This window comes from Peromyscus eremicus, unplaced genomic scaffold (assembly GCF_949786415.1).
Source record: "Peromyscus eremicus unplaced genomic scaffold, PerEre_H2_v1 PerEre#2#chr22_unloc_1, whole genome shotgun sequence".
NCBI lineage: Eukaryota > Metazoa > Chordata > Mammalia > Rodentia > Cricetidae > Peromyscus > Peromyscus eremicus.
Genome location: NW_026734286.1, coordinates 8057542 through 8077713, shown reverse-complemented (window position 1 = coordinate 8077713; position 20172 = coordinate 8057542). Strand labels below are relative to the sequence as shown.

The 20172-nt window shown below is 40.7% G+C and overlaps 1 protein-coding gene across 2 annotated transcripts in view; it reads right to left on the bottom strand.

Moving 5' to 3' along the window:
* The window catches only part of LOC131900814 (zinc finger protein 431-like), a 27054-nt gene extending 8440 nt beyond the window's left edge, over positions 1 to 18614 (bottom strand). The window contains exons 1-2 of one of the 2 annotated variants that reach the window (XR_009376282.1): positions 18494 to 18602; positions 16208 to 16913 (exon numbers count right to left, since the gene is read on the bottom strand). Coding sequence is in view for 1 of the 2 variants with exons in the window: in XM_059252148.1 (XP_059108131.1) it covers positions 18494 to 18514 (21 nt within the window). In the remaining variant the exon portion in view is untranslated. Of the gene's footprint in view, positions 1 to 16207; positions 16914 to 18493 lie in introns of those variants that run through there. The other variant, XM_059252148.1, reaches the window with a different exon arrangement.
* Positions 18615 to 20172: the final 1558 nt, after the last annotated feature.

The following is a 20172-nucleotide window of genomic DNA, read 5'->3' as shown; positions in this document are numbered from 1 at the left end:
GCAAGATTATGCAGTACATTACAGCTGATATTTAGGTTAACCCACCAGAAACGTACATATCTGATGGAGGACAAAACTCATAAGCAGGACAATGAGGATTACTGCCTTTTGAACAGATGGCTGCTTTTTACTGTAAATTTTTCATTTGATGCCATGGCACTGTAACAGCTTTGGAGCTTATACCTTATACCTTATACCTTAGCAGTGTATTCCTCATTTGTCAGGCAGAATTATTTCTGTGTACTAATAGAAGGATGACTTCTACCCACACCATATAATTCTGGTGAGAAAAATAAGTCACATGATCAAATCTTTGTTCCTCACTCCAATAAAAACTTAGAGGTCTGTTCTCCATAATTATCTTCATGGCAGGACAATTTGGCCAGATGAGGTGTTTATGCAAAAAGATCACAAACAGGACTTTCACAGATAGGCTCAAGGACAGAATTTCAGCATCTATTGAATCAAAGCCCCATTTGAGATAATTATAATAGAGTTGCCCTGAAAGCAGCCCACCTGCAGAAATGGGAAGTGCAAGTCAGCTATTCCTGCTTTGACCTCAGAAGGCTATTAACACTTTTTGCCTCAGTTTATTGATGCAAAATTTTAGCTTAGGAGTCTAACTGTTTATATTTTAGCCCTAAGATCTGTGTGATTAACAGATAGAGGTCATTAACTGATAGACCAGCTCTGGAGAGAGCTAATTTTCTCACACAGTCACCATAGAAATGAAAGCCACAGATGGACAGAGTGGCGGGGAGGTGTCAGGTTCCAGATTTTGTATAAAATAGTTATAGGCCCTCTCTTTGTCTAGCCACTTAGGGTAAAGATGTATTTTTTTTTTTTTTTTTTTTTTTTAGATCTGAAAGGTTCTTTACTGCCAGTTAACACTTGGCAAATATGCTGATGTGAATCAAATGTCGCACGCTTCCCCCACGGTTTACGCAGGTTGCCATGGTTACACTGACACTGCTGCATTCCCAGCATGTGGTAAGATGAGCAGTGTCTATTGCATTTTTCCTCTTTCACATTTTATCAATCACAAACTTTTAGCTTATATATCTAGTCACATTTAGGAATGTAAAATAGTATACAAATTCCCTTTTCCCTTCTCAGATTTCTCTATTGGTTTAGTTTCTCCTCTTTGTGACCTCTTCCCCTTTAAGAGTTAGCTGGAATTTCTTACAGCCAAACCTGCCAGAGCCATAACAAATAGCTGACAAGTTATTGCTTTGCATTACTCTTATCTGTTTTATGACCCAGAGGGGGAAAAAGCATTGTAACCTTGCTATTGCCAAAGAATTGGTGTTGTGTGTGTATATAAACTGGAAACATTTGAAACTAGAGGCAGAACAATAAAGAGAAATCACTGGAACAGCATGCTTGTGAGTTTTTCCATAAACCCTCAGATTAGAAATATCCTAAGTTCCTTTCACTTTGCTGTAGCTTCTGATCTGAACCCTGGAGGTGGCCTTGCAGAGCTGCACTCCATGGCCACCTGAGCCAGAAACCTATAGCACCTGGATACATCCTGAGTTGAAGATCAAATTTGTCTCAAGAACCTCGATGTCCCAATGTGGCACAAACTCTAATTGTTCTTAATAATAAAAACCTAGAGTCAGATATTGTGATAAATGCTGAAAGATCAAAGAAGTAAAGGAACAGCCACAGACATCTCTTACCTCTCCAACTCCTCAGATCAAAAAGGGCCAAGCTCTGGTCTCCACCCACCTTATATCCCATTCTCTACCCAGCCATATCACTTCCTGTCTCCTGTCTATACAGACCTCCAGACATCTATGGTTAACTAATGGCTAGCTCCACCCTCTGATCTTCAGGAAAGCTTTGTTAGAGCATAAACAAAATATCACCACATTTGCCCCTTTTGTCTAAAAAAAAATATATTATAAGAAAAACTATACACAATGATTACAATAACTATATACAATATATATAGTCAAGAATTACATTAACAAAATCTAGTCCATAAACATTTGACAAATTCAGAGAAAATACTTCATTATCTATTCTATCTTAGTGAATCCATAAGGTTGTACCTATTTCACTTTCTATTCTAACTGGCATTACCAAAACTAATTTTTAATGTCTCTCAACGCTATACACTTTACACCTCTTTAGTGAGTTTCTTTTTGGAATTTGTTAACAAGGAAAACTATAACTGTCTAGTCTTCAGCTCTATCAAAGATCTGAGAAGGAAACAATATTACTCAAGTAAACAGGAAGTAGAAGCAAGCAACTTCCAAAAAATGTGAGAAATGACAGAAACAGTTGGCTGCATGGACAGTCACCCAAGGTTACTCTGCAACATTGGGGCATCCATCGTTGGCCTATAAGCCTATATATCTGATAGACTTTTCTGTGAAGCAGGATATTCTGAAGGGCTGTCCTACCTTGTCTTGGCAAAGTTCAGCAGTCACTTTCTTTTGTGTCCTGCTTGTCCAATTTGGACAGCATACTGTCAGGAGTTAAGACAAGGGCATTTTCTTGCCAGTGGCTAACTTTTGCCACAAAAAAAGTAAATTCTGTATGGAGTTTCTTTGATGCCTATCATCTTCTCTGACGTAGATTGGTGCTGCCAGAAGACATGTCTCATTATAATGAAAAAATTAATCTATGTTATTAAAACATCTTAAATGCTATATTCTGTAGCTCTCTGAAGTATTTGAAGATGACCTATTTATCTAAAATATATCTGTTTGACCTTGAAAATATAGTTAAGATGACTACAAGTTCTTGTAATAACTACTTACTTGCATTTCTTTGCATCCTAATTAGTTGGTAATAATAACTTTCAAGGACTAGAAATTTGCATTACATTGTTAAATGAGTTGTATAGGTACAATACCTTGAACAAGATGTATGTACTGTATGTTCTGACAAAAATAACCCCAAATATATAAAGATCCATATCAATGTAAAATATTTAAAACAAGTAGCTGCTTTTTAAAAGTAGATTCAATAATCTACCCTTTTATCCTGTCATATCTATATCCCCCTTTTTTCTTTCCAAAGCAGATTCAATCGCCTACCAATTATCCCATCATTACTATATCCCTTTTCTCTTTTTTTTTCCTTTTTTCAAAACAAGAACCCTGAATCTAATCTCCTTTGTTTAGCTTTTTTTTTTTTAGCCATTACCAATAACAACTTGTAACCAACCACCCTAAACAATGGCTAATATCCATAAACCATTGAAAGACCAAAAATAACCCACCCTAGCTCTTGGCCATGTGGGCATCCTGTTCTTAAAATTACTTCCTGCTTTCTGGGGGTAACAGCATCCTTAGGGGATCCTAAAAAAAATTGGGATAATTATCAGGTCCTGGGAGAGTCAGCTGTTATCATTTGTTGTCAAGTCTCTGTGTAATGGCAAAGTGCAGGGTTTGTCTCAAGTTCTGGATAGAGTAGTCTGTGAGGCTGGACCATCTCAGCTAGCCACCTTAAAATTGTCCTGAACAGTTTGTAGTCCAAAGCCAAACTTTGGGTGGTGTTTGTCAGCTTAGGAGCAATACCACAATCCAGGTGGAATCATCATTGTGAGGCCCCATCATCCTTTTGGAGACTTCAAAAGTCTCTGTCAGGTGTAGTCATGGTTCACTGAAGAAAAGTTAAATATTTTAAATGTCATATGCCCCAGATCTCAAAGAGATTAAAGGATCAGTATTTGTTATGTACCTCCAGAGTACAAAAACTTAATTCCTAGTTACCTGATAGCCAAACCTGAAATCATGTACAGGAAGCTAGATGAAACCTTTTGCTAGAATCAATTGGTACTCTATATGACCATTAATATCATGACAAAAATATTTAAAATATATATTAATCTTATAAAATTTGAGATAATATTTATACCTTAAGAAAAGTTTTAAAGAGTCAAAATAAAACCAAAGGATTATGAGATTAGTGGCAATAGAATAGTCTACAAATTTTGGTTTTTCTTCTGTCCCATACCAGATGGCTCTTCTGATAAGAAACAGAGACTCTGAATTTTTTTTTTTTACACATGCTTAGGTTTAGAGAAGGAGAGAGACATGCTCCAACTCCAAAGCCAGCTTTAATTTTCAATTGAACTTGAACTACAAAAAGACCATATGCATTGTATATCTGTAAAGAACAGCAGAAACAAACATTTGGGAGAATGTTGTTAACATTATGAAATTTTATCCTGTTGGAAATGTGATATACCAATAGGACAATTTTTCTTTTCCTTGGGACATATTTCTGGATGATTTGTCCTTTTTCTTCACATGTATCAATTGTTTAGTGGTCTTCTTAGTTGGATGCCTTCTTTCTCCTCAGAAGAAAAAACAAAACCCTATACCAACCCTAATTTGGAGGAGGTTGCCTTTTGGCAAGTTTTATCTGCTCAAATGAAAAGCATTTGTGAGTTGTATAAGTTAGTTTACATTGAATGGTCACACTGTCTGATGAACTAATCAAGAGGTCTCTCTTGTTCAAATCTAATCTTATCAATTTTGATTTATGGTTGCTCCTGAAATTTTTTATTTACTTTCTATAGTTGTTCTATCATCCAGAGCATTATGGTTTTTTACAACAGGTATTAGGTTCTTCAATTGCTCTAGAAATGAGTTTCCTCCAGGATGACAGAAAATGACTGAACCAAATTTGACATGGCGGCCTGCAAGAGACCCCTCAAGGTGCTTTATGTCCATTGTTGCTCTACATTCATTAGCCCAATGTCTGCCTTTGCCACATCTTCTGCATACTCCAGAAGGGAGGGGCATTCTCTTTGAATTATTCTTGAAAAAAACATTGTTTCTAGGAATGCCCTTTTTACAATCCCTTTTTAGGTGACCTTGTTTACTGCAGTTGAAACACCTGACATTTTGATTTTGCTTCAAACCTCTGGAAATCCCCTCTCCTATCCAAGCACCATCATGGTTATGAGATTCAATACTGACTGTATCTTGGATCTATTCCTCCAAGGGTGTTGATCTTGCCTTTAATGACCTAATTTTTGCATTGTGCATTAGCATTTTCAAAAGCCAGAGATTCAATTATTATTTGTATAGCTTCTGACTTTGGTATCATTCTATTTACTGCTGAAGTCAATCTTTGTAAGAAATCAGTGAGGGTTTCTTTTGGATCCTGTATAACTTTAGTAAATGTCTCAGTTTTCTTTCTACTTCAGTTCTGCCCCAAGCATTCAAAGCTGCTGCACAGCATAAAGTCATCATACAGAGATTGCCCTTAAACATTAGCATAATCTCGTTGGTCTTGGGAGATTTTCATAACTCTAGGTCTACTTTGTTGTTCATTTGCCTTAGCCTCATCTCTCCACTAGGTCTTCCACTGTAATTGAAGATCAGGCTCCAAGACTGCTGTAGCCAAGTTTCTCCAGTCTTAAGGGATAATTCTATTACAAGTTGATCATGAGTTTAACATCTACTTCACAAAAGGAATGCATGCCATATGAGATTATCGCTTCTTTGAATCTCCTTAAATCTAACGTTTCCACAGGAGTCCATTTAGCTATTACAAAGCCTTAGGGGATATATATCATTTGGCAATTCCTGTAAGAATACTAGATAAATTAAAAATAGTTGTTTGAAAACCTTGGGCTGTTCCTCTCTAACCTTATAATGCAACACTGAGATTGATTCTCCTTTAAATTCCTCTGTCTAGGTCTGAATATCTCTATGATCTGTTTTAATAAGTTTTTCCAAAACTTATGTCTTTGCACTCTTACTAACCAACTTATTTAATTAGTGATAAAACAATATGATAAAACCAATAATGGTTACGATTGACATTACACAAATCCCATCTAAATTAATTATCCTCTCATTTAATTGTTACATTTTTAAACCATCTAGTGTATTTTGTTACAGAGACCTAACTCCCTCAATTGTAATAGTGTTTCCCATTATTTAATGTGCGGGGGAAAAAAACTCTTTTAACTAATTTCTCCCTTTAACAATTCCCAATTGGCAGGGACTGGAGAAATGGCTTAGAGGTTAAGACTGCTCTTCCAGAGGTCCTGAGTTCAATTCCCAGCAACCACATGGTGGCTCACAACCATCAATAATGAGATCTGGTGCCCTCTTCTGGTTATTATACATAATAAATAAATTTTATTTATTTATTTATTTATTTATTTATTTATTTATTTATTTATTTATTTATTTATTATGTATACAGTATTCTGTCTGCATGTATATTGCAGGCCAGAAGAGGGTGCCAGATCTCATTACAGATGGTTGTGAGCCACCATGTGGTTGCTGGGAATTGAACTCAGAACCTCTGGAAGAGCAGTCAGTGTTCTTAATCACTGAGCCATCTCTCCAGCCCATAAATAATTTTTTTTTTAATTCCCAATTGTCTCACCAAATCTGCCGACAATGATGATTCAGATGATGGTGAAGTGTGAGGCTGACTGCTGCTGCATAGAACAGTAGAAGCCTGGGCAGGTGCGAAGGCAGCTACCAAGTGTGGCAGCAGCCCAAGGAGAGGGCCCAGGGAAAGCCCACAACCCACTGGGGAGAAGAAGCTAAAGAAATATCATCTGCGTGGAGGGATGTGTGAAAGTGAATAACTCCTGCAGATTTTGGAACCCAAAAGCCTGTGGAGTTTGCTGCAGATAGGCTGCAACAGAAAAATCTCACACTTGCTCAGAGGCTTGGGGAAAAAAGAAAGGAAAAACTAGCCAGTTAGGTAGTGACTCCAGCCACATTCAGCTCTGGCCTGTGCTGGTGACTGCAAAGTCACAGACAAGCAGCTTTTTTTGTAGCACGAATTCTAATTGGTCTTATTAATAAAATCCCAGAGTCAGATATCATAGTAAATGCTGAAAGATCAGAGAAGTAAAGGAATAGTCAGTCACCTCTTACCTCTCCAACTCCTCAGACCAAAAACAGCTGAGCTCCTGTCTTTGCCCACCTTATATTCCTCTCTCCTCCCAGCCATATCATTTCCTGTCTCCTGTCTATACAGACCTCCAGACCTCTATGGTTAACTAATGGCTAGCTCCACTCTCTGATCTTCAGGCATACTTTGTTAGAGCACAAACAAAATATCACCACACCCCAATTTAACAAGAAATAGTCTAACAAGAACATCAGCCCATTTCCAATCCCCCAGTTGTTTATTAATACACAAAAAAAGGGGAAATGTAGGGTAAAAGGGTCAACCAAAGAAACCCACCCTAGCCCTGAAACCAGAGCTAGTGAAAGAAACCCACCCTGGCCCTGAAACCAGAGCTAGTGAAAGAAACCCACCCTGGCCCTGAGATCTGAGCCAGTGAAAGAAACACACACTGGACCCAAGACCTGACCAGTGAAAGAAACACTTTATTTAGCCCTAACCCCAGAAACTAAGAAACATACCCTGACCCTGAAACTAGAGCCAAAGAAACACACTTTGGCCCTAGAACCAGAGCCAGCGAAAGAAATAGATCCTGGACCTAAAACTAGAGCCCCAAGGCTAAAATGGACGAGTGAAAGAAACACAGTTTGGCACATTGTGCCGCCCAAACCCACCAAACCCATAATCCTCCCCCTGGCCAACTACCCCCTGCACAAGCACCATCTATACCAATTGGAGGATGAGCAGCCCCTAGAGGCAAAAGCGCCACCTGCACCCATTGGAAGAAGGGCCCCCTAGAGGCACAAGCACTGCCAGTACCAATTGGAAGAAGAGCAGCCTCCCGATCAACAGCCCTCTCCAGCAACATCAGCAGATCCGATAGGCACAAGCGCCACCCACACCAGCTGGAAAAACAGGCACAGGCAAAACCTACACCATTTGGAAGAACAGACTCCACAGGCACAGGCAAAGCCCATACCAGTTGGAAGAACAGAGCCCATAGGCACAAGTAAAGTCCACACCAGTCAGAAGAACTGGACATATGCTGGATCTAGGCACCCACGCCCCCACAAACCTCATCTGAGACAACCCTACTTGACCTGACAATCAGCCAATTACCAGAACCCTTGGCCATTCAGGACAAAAGACAATAAATGAAACAGCCAATAAAGGAACAAAAGACCCACCCAACAAAAACATCACAAGAATCAACACTTGTTCGTATAATTATCCCAAACCCAGAATGTTAAACAGCAGTGTAAGAATACAGAGCAATATGGTACCACTAGAATCTAGCAATTCTACAACAGTAAGACCTGAACATCGCAACGCAAATGAAGCAGTAGAATATGACCTTAAAAATAACTTTATGAAGACAATAGAGGCCCTTAAAGTGAAGATGAAAAATCACCTTGAAATGGAGGGAAAAAAACAAAAAATTGGAAGGAATAAAACAAACAGGTGAAGGAAACAGTTCAAGACTTGAACTGAAAAGAAGCAGAGCTCTGCTGGGAAGCCCCCTTGGGGGCACAGAGCAAAGTTCAGCTGTAATGGATTGTTATATCCTTCAGGGAGCCCATTCCCCACTTTACCCCAGCTTCAGGTATAGCCTGACTTCCCAAAAAATCAAGCTACCTTTCCTTTCAGAGCTGTAACATTTGTAGCTGCCAGAGTCTATATCCTGCTAGTTTAACTCCTGGGGCAAGAGGAGTGTAAATGCATTTTGCTGTTAGTACCTATGTTTGATTAGAAAGTCTTTCCAAGACTCTTCAGGAGACTTTTAAATAGTATATCAAGCTGGGTGGTGGTGGCACATGCCTTTAATCCCAGCATTCGGGAGGCAGAGGCAGGTGGATCTTTGTGAATTTGAGGCCAGCCTGGTCTACAGAGCGAGATCTAGGAAAGGCACAAAGCTACACAGTCAGTGAAAAATCCTGTCTTGAAAAACACAAAAAGTATATCAAGCTGAGTAGGTGGCACATGTCTGTAATCCCAACATTCAGAGTAGCCTGAGCTACACAGGGAGGTAAGATCAGGGACAGCAAAGAGGGAATCTGTCTCAAACAAGATGTGTTTCCTTGAATGCTATGATGGGACCCAGAGCTTTGAATATGCTAGGCCAAGTGTTCTACCCCTGACCTACATCCCTAGTATCCTGTTTTGCATGCATGGTGACTTGAGGATTGCACACATGTGGAAGTCAGAGAAGTTGTGAAGAGTCAGTTTTTCATCAAGTGGTTCCTGGGGATTGAGCTCAAGTCATCAGGCTCAGAAACAAGCACCTTAATCACTTGCAGGTATTCTTTTGTTCATTGGTTATGACATCATTTGTTGTTTTGGTATCAGGGACAAGGCTTCCTCATATAGGCCTAACTGGTCAGGAACACTATGCAAACACTAGGTTGTACCTGCTTCCATCCTTCTGCCTCTGCCTCCTGAGTCCTGGTATTACATTTGTGCACCACCACACACAGCTGCATTTGCTTTGGGAGGACATTGTATCAAGTAGCTCAGGTTGGCCTCAAGTTCAGTAATATCTGAGTTTAGCCTTGCATTTTTTCCCTACCAAGTTACATCTTCCAGGTATTGATATTTAAATAGTATACACTGAGGCTGGGCACAGTCATATACATTTTTAACATGAGCACTAGGGAAGCAGAGGCAAACCTGCACTACATAGTAAGTTCCAGGGAAACAAGCAAGAGTTAGTAAGACCAGTCCTAAGGGAAAAAAAAAAAAAAAAAAAAAAAAGAAAGAAATACACTGATAACATTTTTAGGCTTGTTTCTCAAATATGTAATTACATTTATTTATCATGCCTGTGTATGTGTGCCCTTGTGCACACAGATCATAATGTGGGTGAGTTTGTCACCCATATTGTTACAGCCATTACCTGGGTGTCCCCCAATAAGACTGCAATGCCTGTGGGTCAGTAAAGGACACGGAGAAGAACCACTCGGGGATGGTTTCAGGGAATAGCATCTGCTTTACTGCACATGAGCAACCACTTACATAGTGGAAGCCTATCGACTATGATCGGTTAGCACATGACCTTAGATTGAAAAGTCAGCACTGTCATACAACACACCAGGGTCTCTATGCAGAAATAGCTCATAAAAGGAGATGTGAAGAGTAGACACCTCAGCAGGCCTGCTACTGGCTACCCATGCTACTTCAATGTTCACACTTCTGGGAATATTCACAGTGGACCACACTTGTTACTTAGAGGCACAGTGTACTAGGTCGGCTGACTGCCAGGACAGGCCTGCATTTTCTCCTACAGTTATCCCTCTGTATTTTACTTTCCTGAGTAGAGTCTCATGATCAAAGAATACGATATTCTAATCAATATTATTACTAACTAAAAAGACAATAGCACCTGTCACCAAGTGCCTCTCCACCATGAGCGATGCAACATGTGTACCCTTTAAAAGTGCCCAGCAGAGCACAGCTAGTGTAAGACAAGGTGCTAAATGGTCTCATTAATAAGAAACCTGGAGCCAGATATTAGGGTGAAAAACTGAGAGATTGGGGAATAGGACAAGCCACAGCCAACCTCATCTTACCAACTCCTCAGCTTCCAAAGAGACCTACTTCCTGCATACCCAGGCCTATATGCCTTTCTGTACCTGCCATCTCACTTCCTCTCCACCCAGCTACATTACTTCCTCTTCCTGCCTAGCTCTTTCACTTCCTGTCTGTCTGTACAGACCTCCAGATCTTTATGGTTAACTAGTGTTGGAATTTAAGGTGTGTGCCACCATGCCTGGCTCTGTTCCCAGTGTGGCCTTGAACTCAGTGATCTGGATGGATCTCTGTCTCCTGAATGCTAGAATTAAAGGTGTGTGCTACCATTGCCTGACTTCTATATTTAATATAATGGCTGGCTTTTTCCTCTGATCCTCAGAAAAGCTTTATTAGGGTACACAATATATTGGGGGACACAATATATCACTACAAACTTGCTCTTATCTCTTGGCTCTCTTCCTCCTCCTTCCTCTCTTGTCTCTCTTGCCTTTTCTTTCCTCTCTTCTTCCATTGTTTTCTTCCTCCTGTCTGTGTGCTTCTCTCATGTCCCCACCCTGACAGGGCCTTTCACTCTTTTGCTCCCCCTCCCCCAATAAACTTCTTGCATTAACTCTGCTGCAAGTGATGTTTGCTTAGTGGCATACCTTGGCAGGGCCCACCAAAAGGTACCACTTTGCTTTTCATTTTTTATCCTTACATTGGTTCCGAGACTCAATAGGCTCTCCTGGCATTTGGTCTGGCCACACTGGGATTTTACCCACCTGCTCCATCCACAACAGATCTGCTTTCTTGATCACCAGTGGCTTTGCCTTCCATTCAATACTGACAATTGGCTCTGTGGTGGGGCTACCTGCCTCTACCATTTTCCTAGATGTGAGACTTTCCTTACTGAGCACAATCCTCACCTTCTCACTTTTCTCAAAGTCCTGTTACCAGGTGACTCACTCAGGCTCTTAGCCCTTGGCCCTTATTCTTGCATGATGATGCACTGAACAGCCTGTGCCTTCTCTTCACTGTTCAGTACTCCATGTCCTGGGGATGCCCAAGGCTTTCACATTCTGGACTTCTCTCTGCCTCATCCTTGGGAACTGTGTCAAAAGCCTCCTTACTCCTGTGGGATGTCTTTTGGAGACCTTCTGACAACTCTTTTCAAATCAAATCTGGCCTTAGTATACCATGGACCAGGGGGAACTGAGGAAGAATTCTCTACTTTCTTTCTCTTTGCTCCAAGACTCTAAATTTTGTAAATGTTCTGTGGGTATATTTATTGCAACATGGGAGTTAGAGACAGGGAAGCCAGCTTCATCCTGCTCAGTTTACACTGGTTCTCCCCTGCAGTATCTGCTGATCTAACCCTCAGTAATGTATGTATGGATCATTTGTCTATGAGTGAATCTAATTCCAAATTTTATAGAGTCCAATTCTTCCTGCATTGTTTTCCATGTGGATACATGTGTGTGTAGCAGGCTGCAGGAGCCCAATAAGCAGTCTGGGAACAGCCTAATGTATTCCCCACTTGGCTCTGGCCCTTGCGGCCTGCTGACCCATGTGGACACCTCCCTTTTCTTCTGCTCCTTCCGGGCTTTCCCTCACCTTGCAGCCAGACTGCAGATCCACTGTGCTGTCTCTCAGTTTCCGCATGCAGGCCTGAAGCTCACTTTCACTCTCAACTTCCCCTTGGAACTTAAGAACACACTCGCACAGTGTTCCACTTTATGACCCTCTCTCTCTTCCTCCAGAGACTCAGATTTTATTACAACATCTTGTCTCAGTACAAATCAATGGCCAAAGTTGGCAAATGTAATTTCTAAATTCTCATCAATTATTAATAACTGCTACTGCCACAAACAAATGATCCACAAATACCTTATACATACACTTGCTCTGCTATACTTCCCTTACCTCTTCCCACTCCTAAAACTCTTTTATCTCTGATTTCTTTGCACTCTGTTCTCAAAAGAAAAAAGTGTTAAGATTATGCTGTAAACTCTTATCTCAGGATTTGTAAATTGCTCATTGGATATGGTTTAAAATCTGTATCATGTGTAACAAAATTTAGTTTTAAACTTATAATGAAAGGCTTACAATTAAAATTCTACACATGGACATATATATATATATATATATATATATATATATGTGTGTGTGTGTGTGTGTGTGTGAGAGAGAGAGACAGAGAGAGACAGAGACAGAGAGATTCAACTCTTGTTTAAGTTATATGTATGTATCTCTGTACATATGTGACTTAAATTTAACTCTATGTGTCAATGTAAGCTGGATTTAAGTCAGTGTGTATGTGTATGTAACTTGGATTCAACTCTGTGCATGTAACTTAGAATTCAACTATTGTTTAAGAAAATATTTTAAATAGTAACCATGTGGCTTTCCTCCATCTTGGCTAGTGACTTTGTCAGGATGTAGGCAGCCACACGGCTGGCAATCATCTTTACTAAAGTTAAAGCATACATATCATGTAACACTTCTTAATCCTTATGAGCTCTCTGTTCACAGTATTTCCTTTTAGACTAAGGAAGCAAGAAGTCTCAAATATTTTGGACTGGTACAGACTTTCGTATGATGATAGAAATGTAAGGTTATATTTCTTACAACATACTGTATATGTGATTCAACTCTGGTTTAGGATATACTCTATCTATATGTTAAAAGTTTTAGGTTATAAAGGTCTATTCAGAGTAAGAAACGCTGATTTAGAAATTTACACCTAAGTACTTATGGCTTTGCCAAGTGTTCAACACCAAACTTCTACAGAATTTAGGTTAACTGGCATCATATATTTGATAAATAAGATATATATTCTATAATGGAATGTCTGGTCCCCCGAGGTCCTCTTCCCAGGGCTGGGCATTTGGGAAGGGGCCCCAATGGCTTGTCAAGGACAGTGCTGGCCTCTGGGCTCCCTCAGTCCCTGCCCACAGGCCCCATACCAACTCACATGCCCCTTTTTCTCCTGTTCCCATTTGGCCCTGGGGATCTTTGCCCACCTCTTTTCTTTGCCTTCTCAGGAGACAGGCTTAGCAGTTTGGAACAAACTTGTTCCACTTTCACCCACAGAATGGCTACTGTGGTTCCTTTACTAAGCCCATTATCTATGATTTAAGTTTTATTTTGATACGAGAAGAACTTCAATTCAAAATCATTATTTTTAAGGCTAAACTTAACAAGGATAGAACATAAAGTCCTATTCTTAAAAAAGCTACTAACTTATTGTAAACAACTAATGATCATTAAGAAATACAGGTTAATGGTCAGTCACCTTTAACAGGAATGGAATTTAAAGTCGTAGTCTTATGAAAACTGCTAACTTATTGTAGACTGTGAAGGAACATAAGTTAATGGTCAGTCATCTCATAGATGATCAAATTCTTTAATTACAGTCATGCTAAGTACGAATATAATTAATCACAGGAATAAGCCTTATTTAGCCTCTTGTATATGTTTCCAAAGTTAAGCTTAAAACAAGTAGCTAGAAACCAGCAAAGTTTGTCTACTCAGATATACCTAATAAATAGACAGTTCTTATATGCTTCAGAGATCTGTAGAATATGGCACTTAAAATGTTTAATAAATTTTTTTGTATGATAGATATGTCAGCTCCTGGCAGCACCCTGCCTCCTCCAAAGAAAATAGATAGGCACAGAAGAACCTCCACCTGGAGCTTGCTTTAAATACAGCAACACGCTGGGCGGTGGTGGCTCACGCCTTTAATCCCAGCACTCGGGAGGCAGAGCCAGGCGGATCTCTGTGAGTTCGAGGCCAGCCTGGACTACCAAGTGAGTTCCAGGAAAGGCGCAAAACTACACAGAGAAACCCTGTCTCAAAAAACCAAAAATAAATAAATAAATAAATAAATAAATAAATAAATAAATAAATAAATAAATAAATACGGCAACACTGGCCACTGGGCAAAAAAAAAAACAAAAACAAAAACAAAAACAAAAAACTGCCTTTCACCTCAACTGCTGCCAGATCTCGTCCAGACTATGGACAATCAGGACACTGGAGAATTGATTGCCCCACTTTGCCTAGGCAAGGTAGGCTGGTCGCCTATCCCCAAGTTCCGATTCCACAGGAAAGTCTGTCGGATCTTCTGGGTCTGGCAGCCGAAGACTGGTACTGCCCTGAAAGTTCTGCCCCCAATAGCCCTGGCAGGCCCCGGGGTAGCAGTCTAGGTAGCCAATACGCCTGCCATTTTTAATATATTTGGAAGCTGCTTGATCTGCACTTCTGCTTACTCGGGTGAAATTTATCCTCAGACCTCTGGTGTTTGACGACTAGGCTAGTCATAGCTTTGTTAGCTTAACAGCCGCAAACAAGTCATCAGCTGCCTTCTCAGTTCTCTTTGTGCATAAAATTCAGGCCACAGGTCTCTCTCTCCTAGAGCCACTACTCACAATTTACCTTGTTACCAGACTCAGAAAAGAGATAAACTCACAAAACAGATTTCAATGTAACTTTTTACTATTCCTTTATTTAAAAGAACTCACTCTATGATTGCCCGCAGTAATCAACCACATGTGTCTCCTGGCGAATTAGATAGAAGAAGGTGTTTTAAGGTGTAAAGCTTATGTAAGGATATGAAAGCTTAAGATGTGAAGATCTAAGAAAATGTTTTAGGGTCTAAGGTGTTTTAAGGTGTGTAAATTCAAGTTATAAAGGTCTGAGGATGAAAAAGCTTAAGTGGTGATAAAAAGAAAGTGACTTAAGGTGTATAAAAAATGAAACATGTTTCAGATTTCTTTCTCTCACTATTCTATTGTATTAAGACTCCAAAAGTCCTTAGTCTTAACACTGGAATTCTGATAAGCTATCGATCTAGCTCTAACAAAGCACCAATACTTTTATCATAGTCACAGGCTTAAGATTTTAAATTCGCTTTGGTTGTTTTTTAAGTATAGACTTAAAAATGTTTCTCATTGTGCTAAAAACATCTGTCTCATCTATACACAGTCAGTCTTCTGGTTAGAGGAAAGTATTCATGCTTTTAACCAGAATCACTTTTGGGTCCCCTATGACTCAAAGGCATGAGTCTACTGCCTTATCTACAATGTGGATTTCAGTACAGATTACAAACAGTGGGAATGCTAATGTGTCCAAAACTTATCTCTTTGTGTAAACTCAAAAAATTCTTGTAAGCTCCAGGGAGTTGGCTTGGATCTACCTCAAACAGGTTAAGTGAACTCCACACAAGTACTGTCAATCAACAGCCTAAGTGTCCCTACCTACTGCCTGTTCCTGAGGATGGAATCTCTCCTACCTTTCCCTGGTCTTAGGACTCCCTTTCTTCAATTGCTAGGGCTTAAGAAAAAAATTTCCCCCTAAAACTTTTTAACTTTATTTTCTGCCAGCATCCTGCCAGATCCCCTCAAAATCTGCATCCCAGACAGCTTCAAAGTAGCTAGCTCCAAGTAGTCCAACCTCACAAACTGCTTCAACCAGGCCTACACTTTCCCAGCACCAGACAGTACCACAAAGCCTGGACAGTCAGTGAAACAGCCAGCTATCCCAGGACTTGGCCAGCATCTCAGCTTTCTCGGGTCTCCCATATATGCCAATGTCCCCAGACAACAGGAAGCAGTCTTGAGAACACAGTGCCTCATTCCCACCTCACCAGCTAAGCCTTCCTATTTCATCTTTTTATAATAAACAAAAGGGAGGAATGTTAGTTTCTGCTGCAGCAGCAGCCTGCCTCTGTCACCAAAGTAGTTACACCCTCATCTTTCCACTGTCAGATATATGACACATGGGCCCTTTAAAAGTGCCCACCAGAGCACAGCTCACTCTCCTCATGGCTCTCTTGCCTCCTCCTTCCTCTCTTGTCTCTCTTGCCCATTGTTTCCTTTCTTGCCTCTTACTCTTTTCTTGCCTCTTGCTCCTCTCTTCTTCCTCTTGTCTGTCTGCCTCTCATATCCTCATATCCCCACTCCAAGAGGGCCTTTCATGCTTTCACTCCCCTCTACCCCAATAAACCTCTTGCACTAACTTTGTGGCATGTTTGCTTAGTAGCAAGCTTTGGCGGGGCCTGCCAAAAGGTACCCACTTCACCTTTTATTTAAATTTAGCATTACAGCAGGAAAATGAAATTCATTTACCAATTCTTTCTCAGTCGCATGAGTTTCACTCACTATTTCTAGTGCTATTTCAGCAAAACCAAAATATCTAATACCTAATTATGCACTATCTACTCTATTTAAATCTCTAGAAGGTGAGATGACATTGAACAGTCCTTGCCCATTATCTTGAGTAGAATATTTGAATCCAGACTAAAAATGGCTACTCATTTCTACCTGAACTTAGAAAAAAGAAAGTGGAGTCACATGCTAATGGTAATTATATAATGGCTGGACAGTTATTGACAGCTTGTGAGTGGGCCCGAGTTGCATGTGGTACTATTGTCACAACTTGTAAACAACTGCTAAAAGGACCAGAAAGCAGAAGGTCATGGTAGGCTGAAGACGACTTTCCCTTCCAAGGTGACACTGCTGGAGTCATGTCTCTTCACATTCCATCACAGGGAGCATCTGGCAATTTCAAAGCATAAGCTTATGTTTATTTACACCATCTTACTTGTTAACATAAAAATAGTCATGATAACTACAATCAAGAATTCTATTGCTCTTTTTGAGGGTGCATCAAGTGGGTTCTATTTGACTGCCAAATTTACGTTATTAGAAAAGTAAAGTAAAACCATCTTCCCATGGTACTGTCTCAGCTTCAGAATCCTGCAGTGCCTCAAACAAGGCTCAGCCATCAAGACTGGGTTCTACTCTTGCAGAGGTCCTGAGTCTGGTTCCCAAAACACAGGATGGTTAGCTCACATGCCTATAACTCCAACAGATATGACCCTTCTTTTGGCCTCTGAGAGAATTCAGCATGCAGAAACACACATTCAGGCATACACATAACAAAACAAATAAAGCTTAATAGAAATTGAAATAAAACCGTGGAGAAAGAGCCACACAATATTAAAGAGCCACACAATATTAAAAAGAAGCATGCTATGAACACAGTACATTTACTTGAGATCTAGAAGGCAACTTTTTTTCTTATTAACCTATCACCTTATATTTTATTTAAATGTTGCATAAAGGTTATAAATATAGCCAGGTATGGTAGCTTAGGCCTTTAATCCTAGACCTCAGGAGGCAGAGGCAGATGGACCTGTGACTTCCAGGCCAGCTAGGACTACACAATGAGACCTAGTCTCAAAAATTAAAAAAATTATATGTAAGGAATGGAGGTGACAGACAAATTCTTTGTTCTAGACAGACTACTCTCTTGAATGTAATTTCTGAAGACTATTAGTATATCAATATTTTTCTCACATAAATGATCCTCATAATTATTTGAGTGCTCTTATATTGATAAAAGAATCAACTTTTAAATGTTTGAAGAAGTAATTCTGTTGTTTTAAAAGTACAGAGATTTAATACTTAGATTTTTGACTGGAGAGATGTCTCAGCTGTTAAGAGCACATATTGCTTTTGCAGGGAGTTTAATTTTAATTCCATAACCTATATCAGGCAGAGAGAACTTGTCACACACACACAAAAAGTACACATATATAACTTTCTTTAAGGTTTTTTGAGATGGGCTCTCACTATGCAGCATTAGCTGGCCTAGAACTCACTATGTACTGTTTAAGAAAGAAAAAAAGACATCAACAAAACATATCTACATGCAAATGTGTTAATGACACAGACTTTACGCCCTGCACTGAATTAACTTCAGATGGATCCTATGCCTGAATGTTCAGGGCCAAGGGAAGAACTTACAGAAGACACTAGAGAAACCAGGGCTCTGTGAGTTAGCAAATCTGCCTTTCCTGGCGACAGTGAAAAAAGCGCAATGCACCCTCTCTGCATGGTGACATCACAATATGGAAATAACCACCCACAATCCACCCATGCTCGTATTCTCTGCAGGCGCAGCCGGCAGATGGAAGATACTCAGCGGCCACAAGTCCCGGGAGTTGCAAGAACAATAAGGACCTCACGTGCCTAATGGGGCGCCGTGGTGGGCCGCTCCCACAGCCCTAGGAGGACTCCCACACCGGCTCCCGCGGCTCCTCCCTCAAAGGGGACAGTAGCCCCTCACTCACCATGGCGGGTTCCGAGCTCATCCTTCTCTCCTCACAGCTCCAAGCAGCCAGTAACAGCTCAGCACAAAGAAGAAGATGAGCCTCCTTCACCCGCAGCCTGCAGCATGGGACCGGAAGTATTTTTTCCATTCTGACTGGTAGTCCATCTGGAGACCCTGATTGGCTACTGAGGCCTGAGTGACAGGAGCAGCTGCTTTAGGGAGAGTGTCGCAAAGGGCCTTACCACAGTGGTTCCCACCCCTCCCTTCACCCCTTGTAGAGATCTGTCGCAGATCTGCAGAGATTGGCATTGCAGCAGAACTTCAAAGATCTCCGTATTATGTAACAGTCCCAACACTGTTCCAGTGTCCAAAGTTTCTTCCGAAAACCAAGGCAATGTCTTGAACTCGGCATCCTGTAAAATCAAAACATACAATGGCACAGAATACACTTCTCTCTTTCAAAAATGGAAAGATTGAACCAAACAATCACAATCCTCCCCTCCAGCCAGGTCCCCAGGCCTGAGTTCCTGTGTGGTCGGTCACAAAAGCAGCTAAGAGTTTCCTCAGGCAGTGATTGTCAGGCTTCCAGGGTCAAACCAAGGGGTGATAAGCCGGGCGGTGGTGGCGCACGCCTTTAATCCCAGCACTCGGGAGGCAGAGCCAGGCGGATCTCTGTGAGTTCGAGGCCAGCCTGGGCTACCAAGTGAGTTCCAGGAAAGGCGCAAAGCTACACAGAGAAACCCTGTCTCGAAAAACCGAAAAAAAAAAAAAAAGAATCACATAGAGAGGCAATAACCGTTAATTATCATTTGCAACCTCAAAGGGAAGTGACCAATGGGGAAATGAATTAACTAAAGGCTAAATTTGGGTAATATCTAAGAAGAGGGAATCTTACGGGCTCAACTATAATATTAAACGCGATTGGTAGAAAATGTTAAGAATCTATAAGTTGCTAGGTCAATGGGGGGAAATAAAACTGCCTTCTTTTTTCCTGTGGCTCCTATCTGTCCAAGCTATCTGCCATGTTTTTCTTCAGGGTTGGGGGAAGTGTGCTCCGTCGCTAGGCAACCTATGTATAGCTAGATGCCTCTGGTGATAGTTAAAGGGAGATCTGAAACTAGAGGAAAGATTTGGGAAAGGAGGTAGTTAAGCTTAATTGGCACATCCGCCAGGCCTTCTCAAACAGGTAGTCTGGATGCTTAAGTCTGTTCTTAGAGAGTACAGAGGTATCTCTGATAAGGTGCTTTCCTCCATCTGGGGATGGTCCTGGCCGGGTGCTGCCAATGACAATAATTACAGGGAGGCTTGAACTGGGGTTCTGGCTGAGCATAGCTGTTAGCGCACAGGTTATCTAAATACTCCTAGAAGTGGTTAGGTAAGGAGTTAGAGGTCTATAAAGTTAGTAAGGCTGTAAGAAAGGAGGATCCGAGCTAAATTGTGTAAAGCTATTACTTAACATCCACCTGACCTAGGTGGTGTCTCCTTGTGGAATTTACCTTAAATCAGGAGACTAGCATGTGGACTGTTATTACTGTTAGTCCTTGAAAGTGGCTAAGGGAGATATCTGATTCCAGTGTCAAAAGGGGAGAAACAGATGTGTTGGGGGAAGGAAGTCTTTCCTGAGGCTGTTCTCCAAACACCTTGAATGTATATGTCCAAAGAGTGATCCAGTCCACACTGTTAGCAATTCTTAGGGAA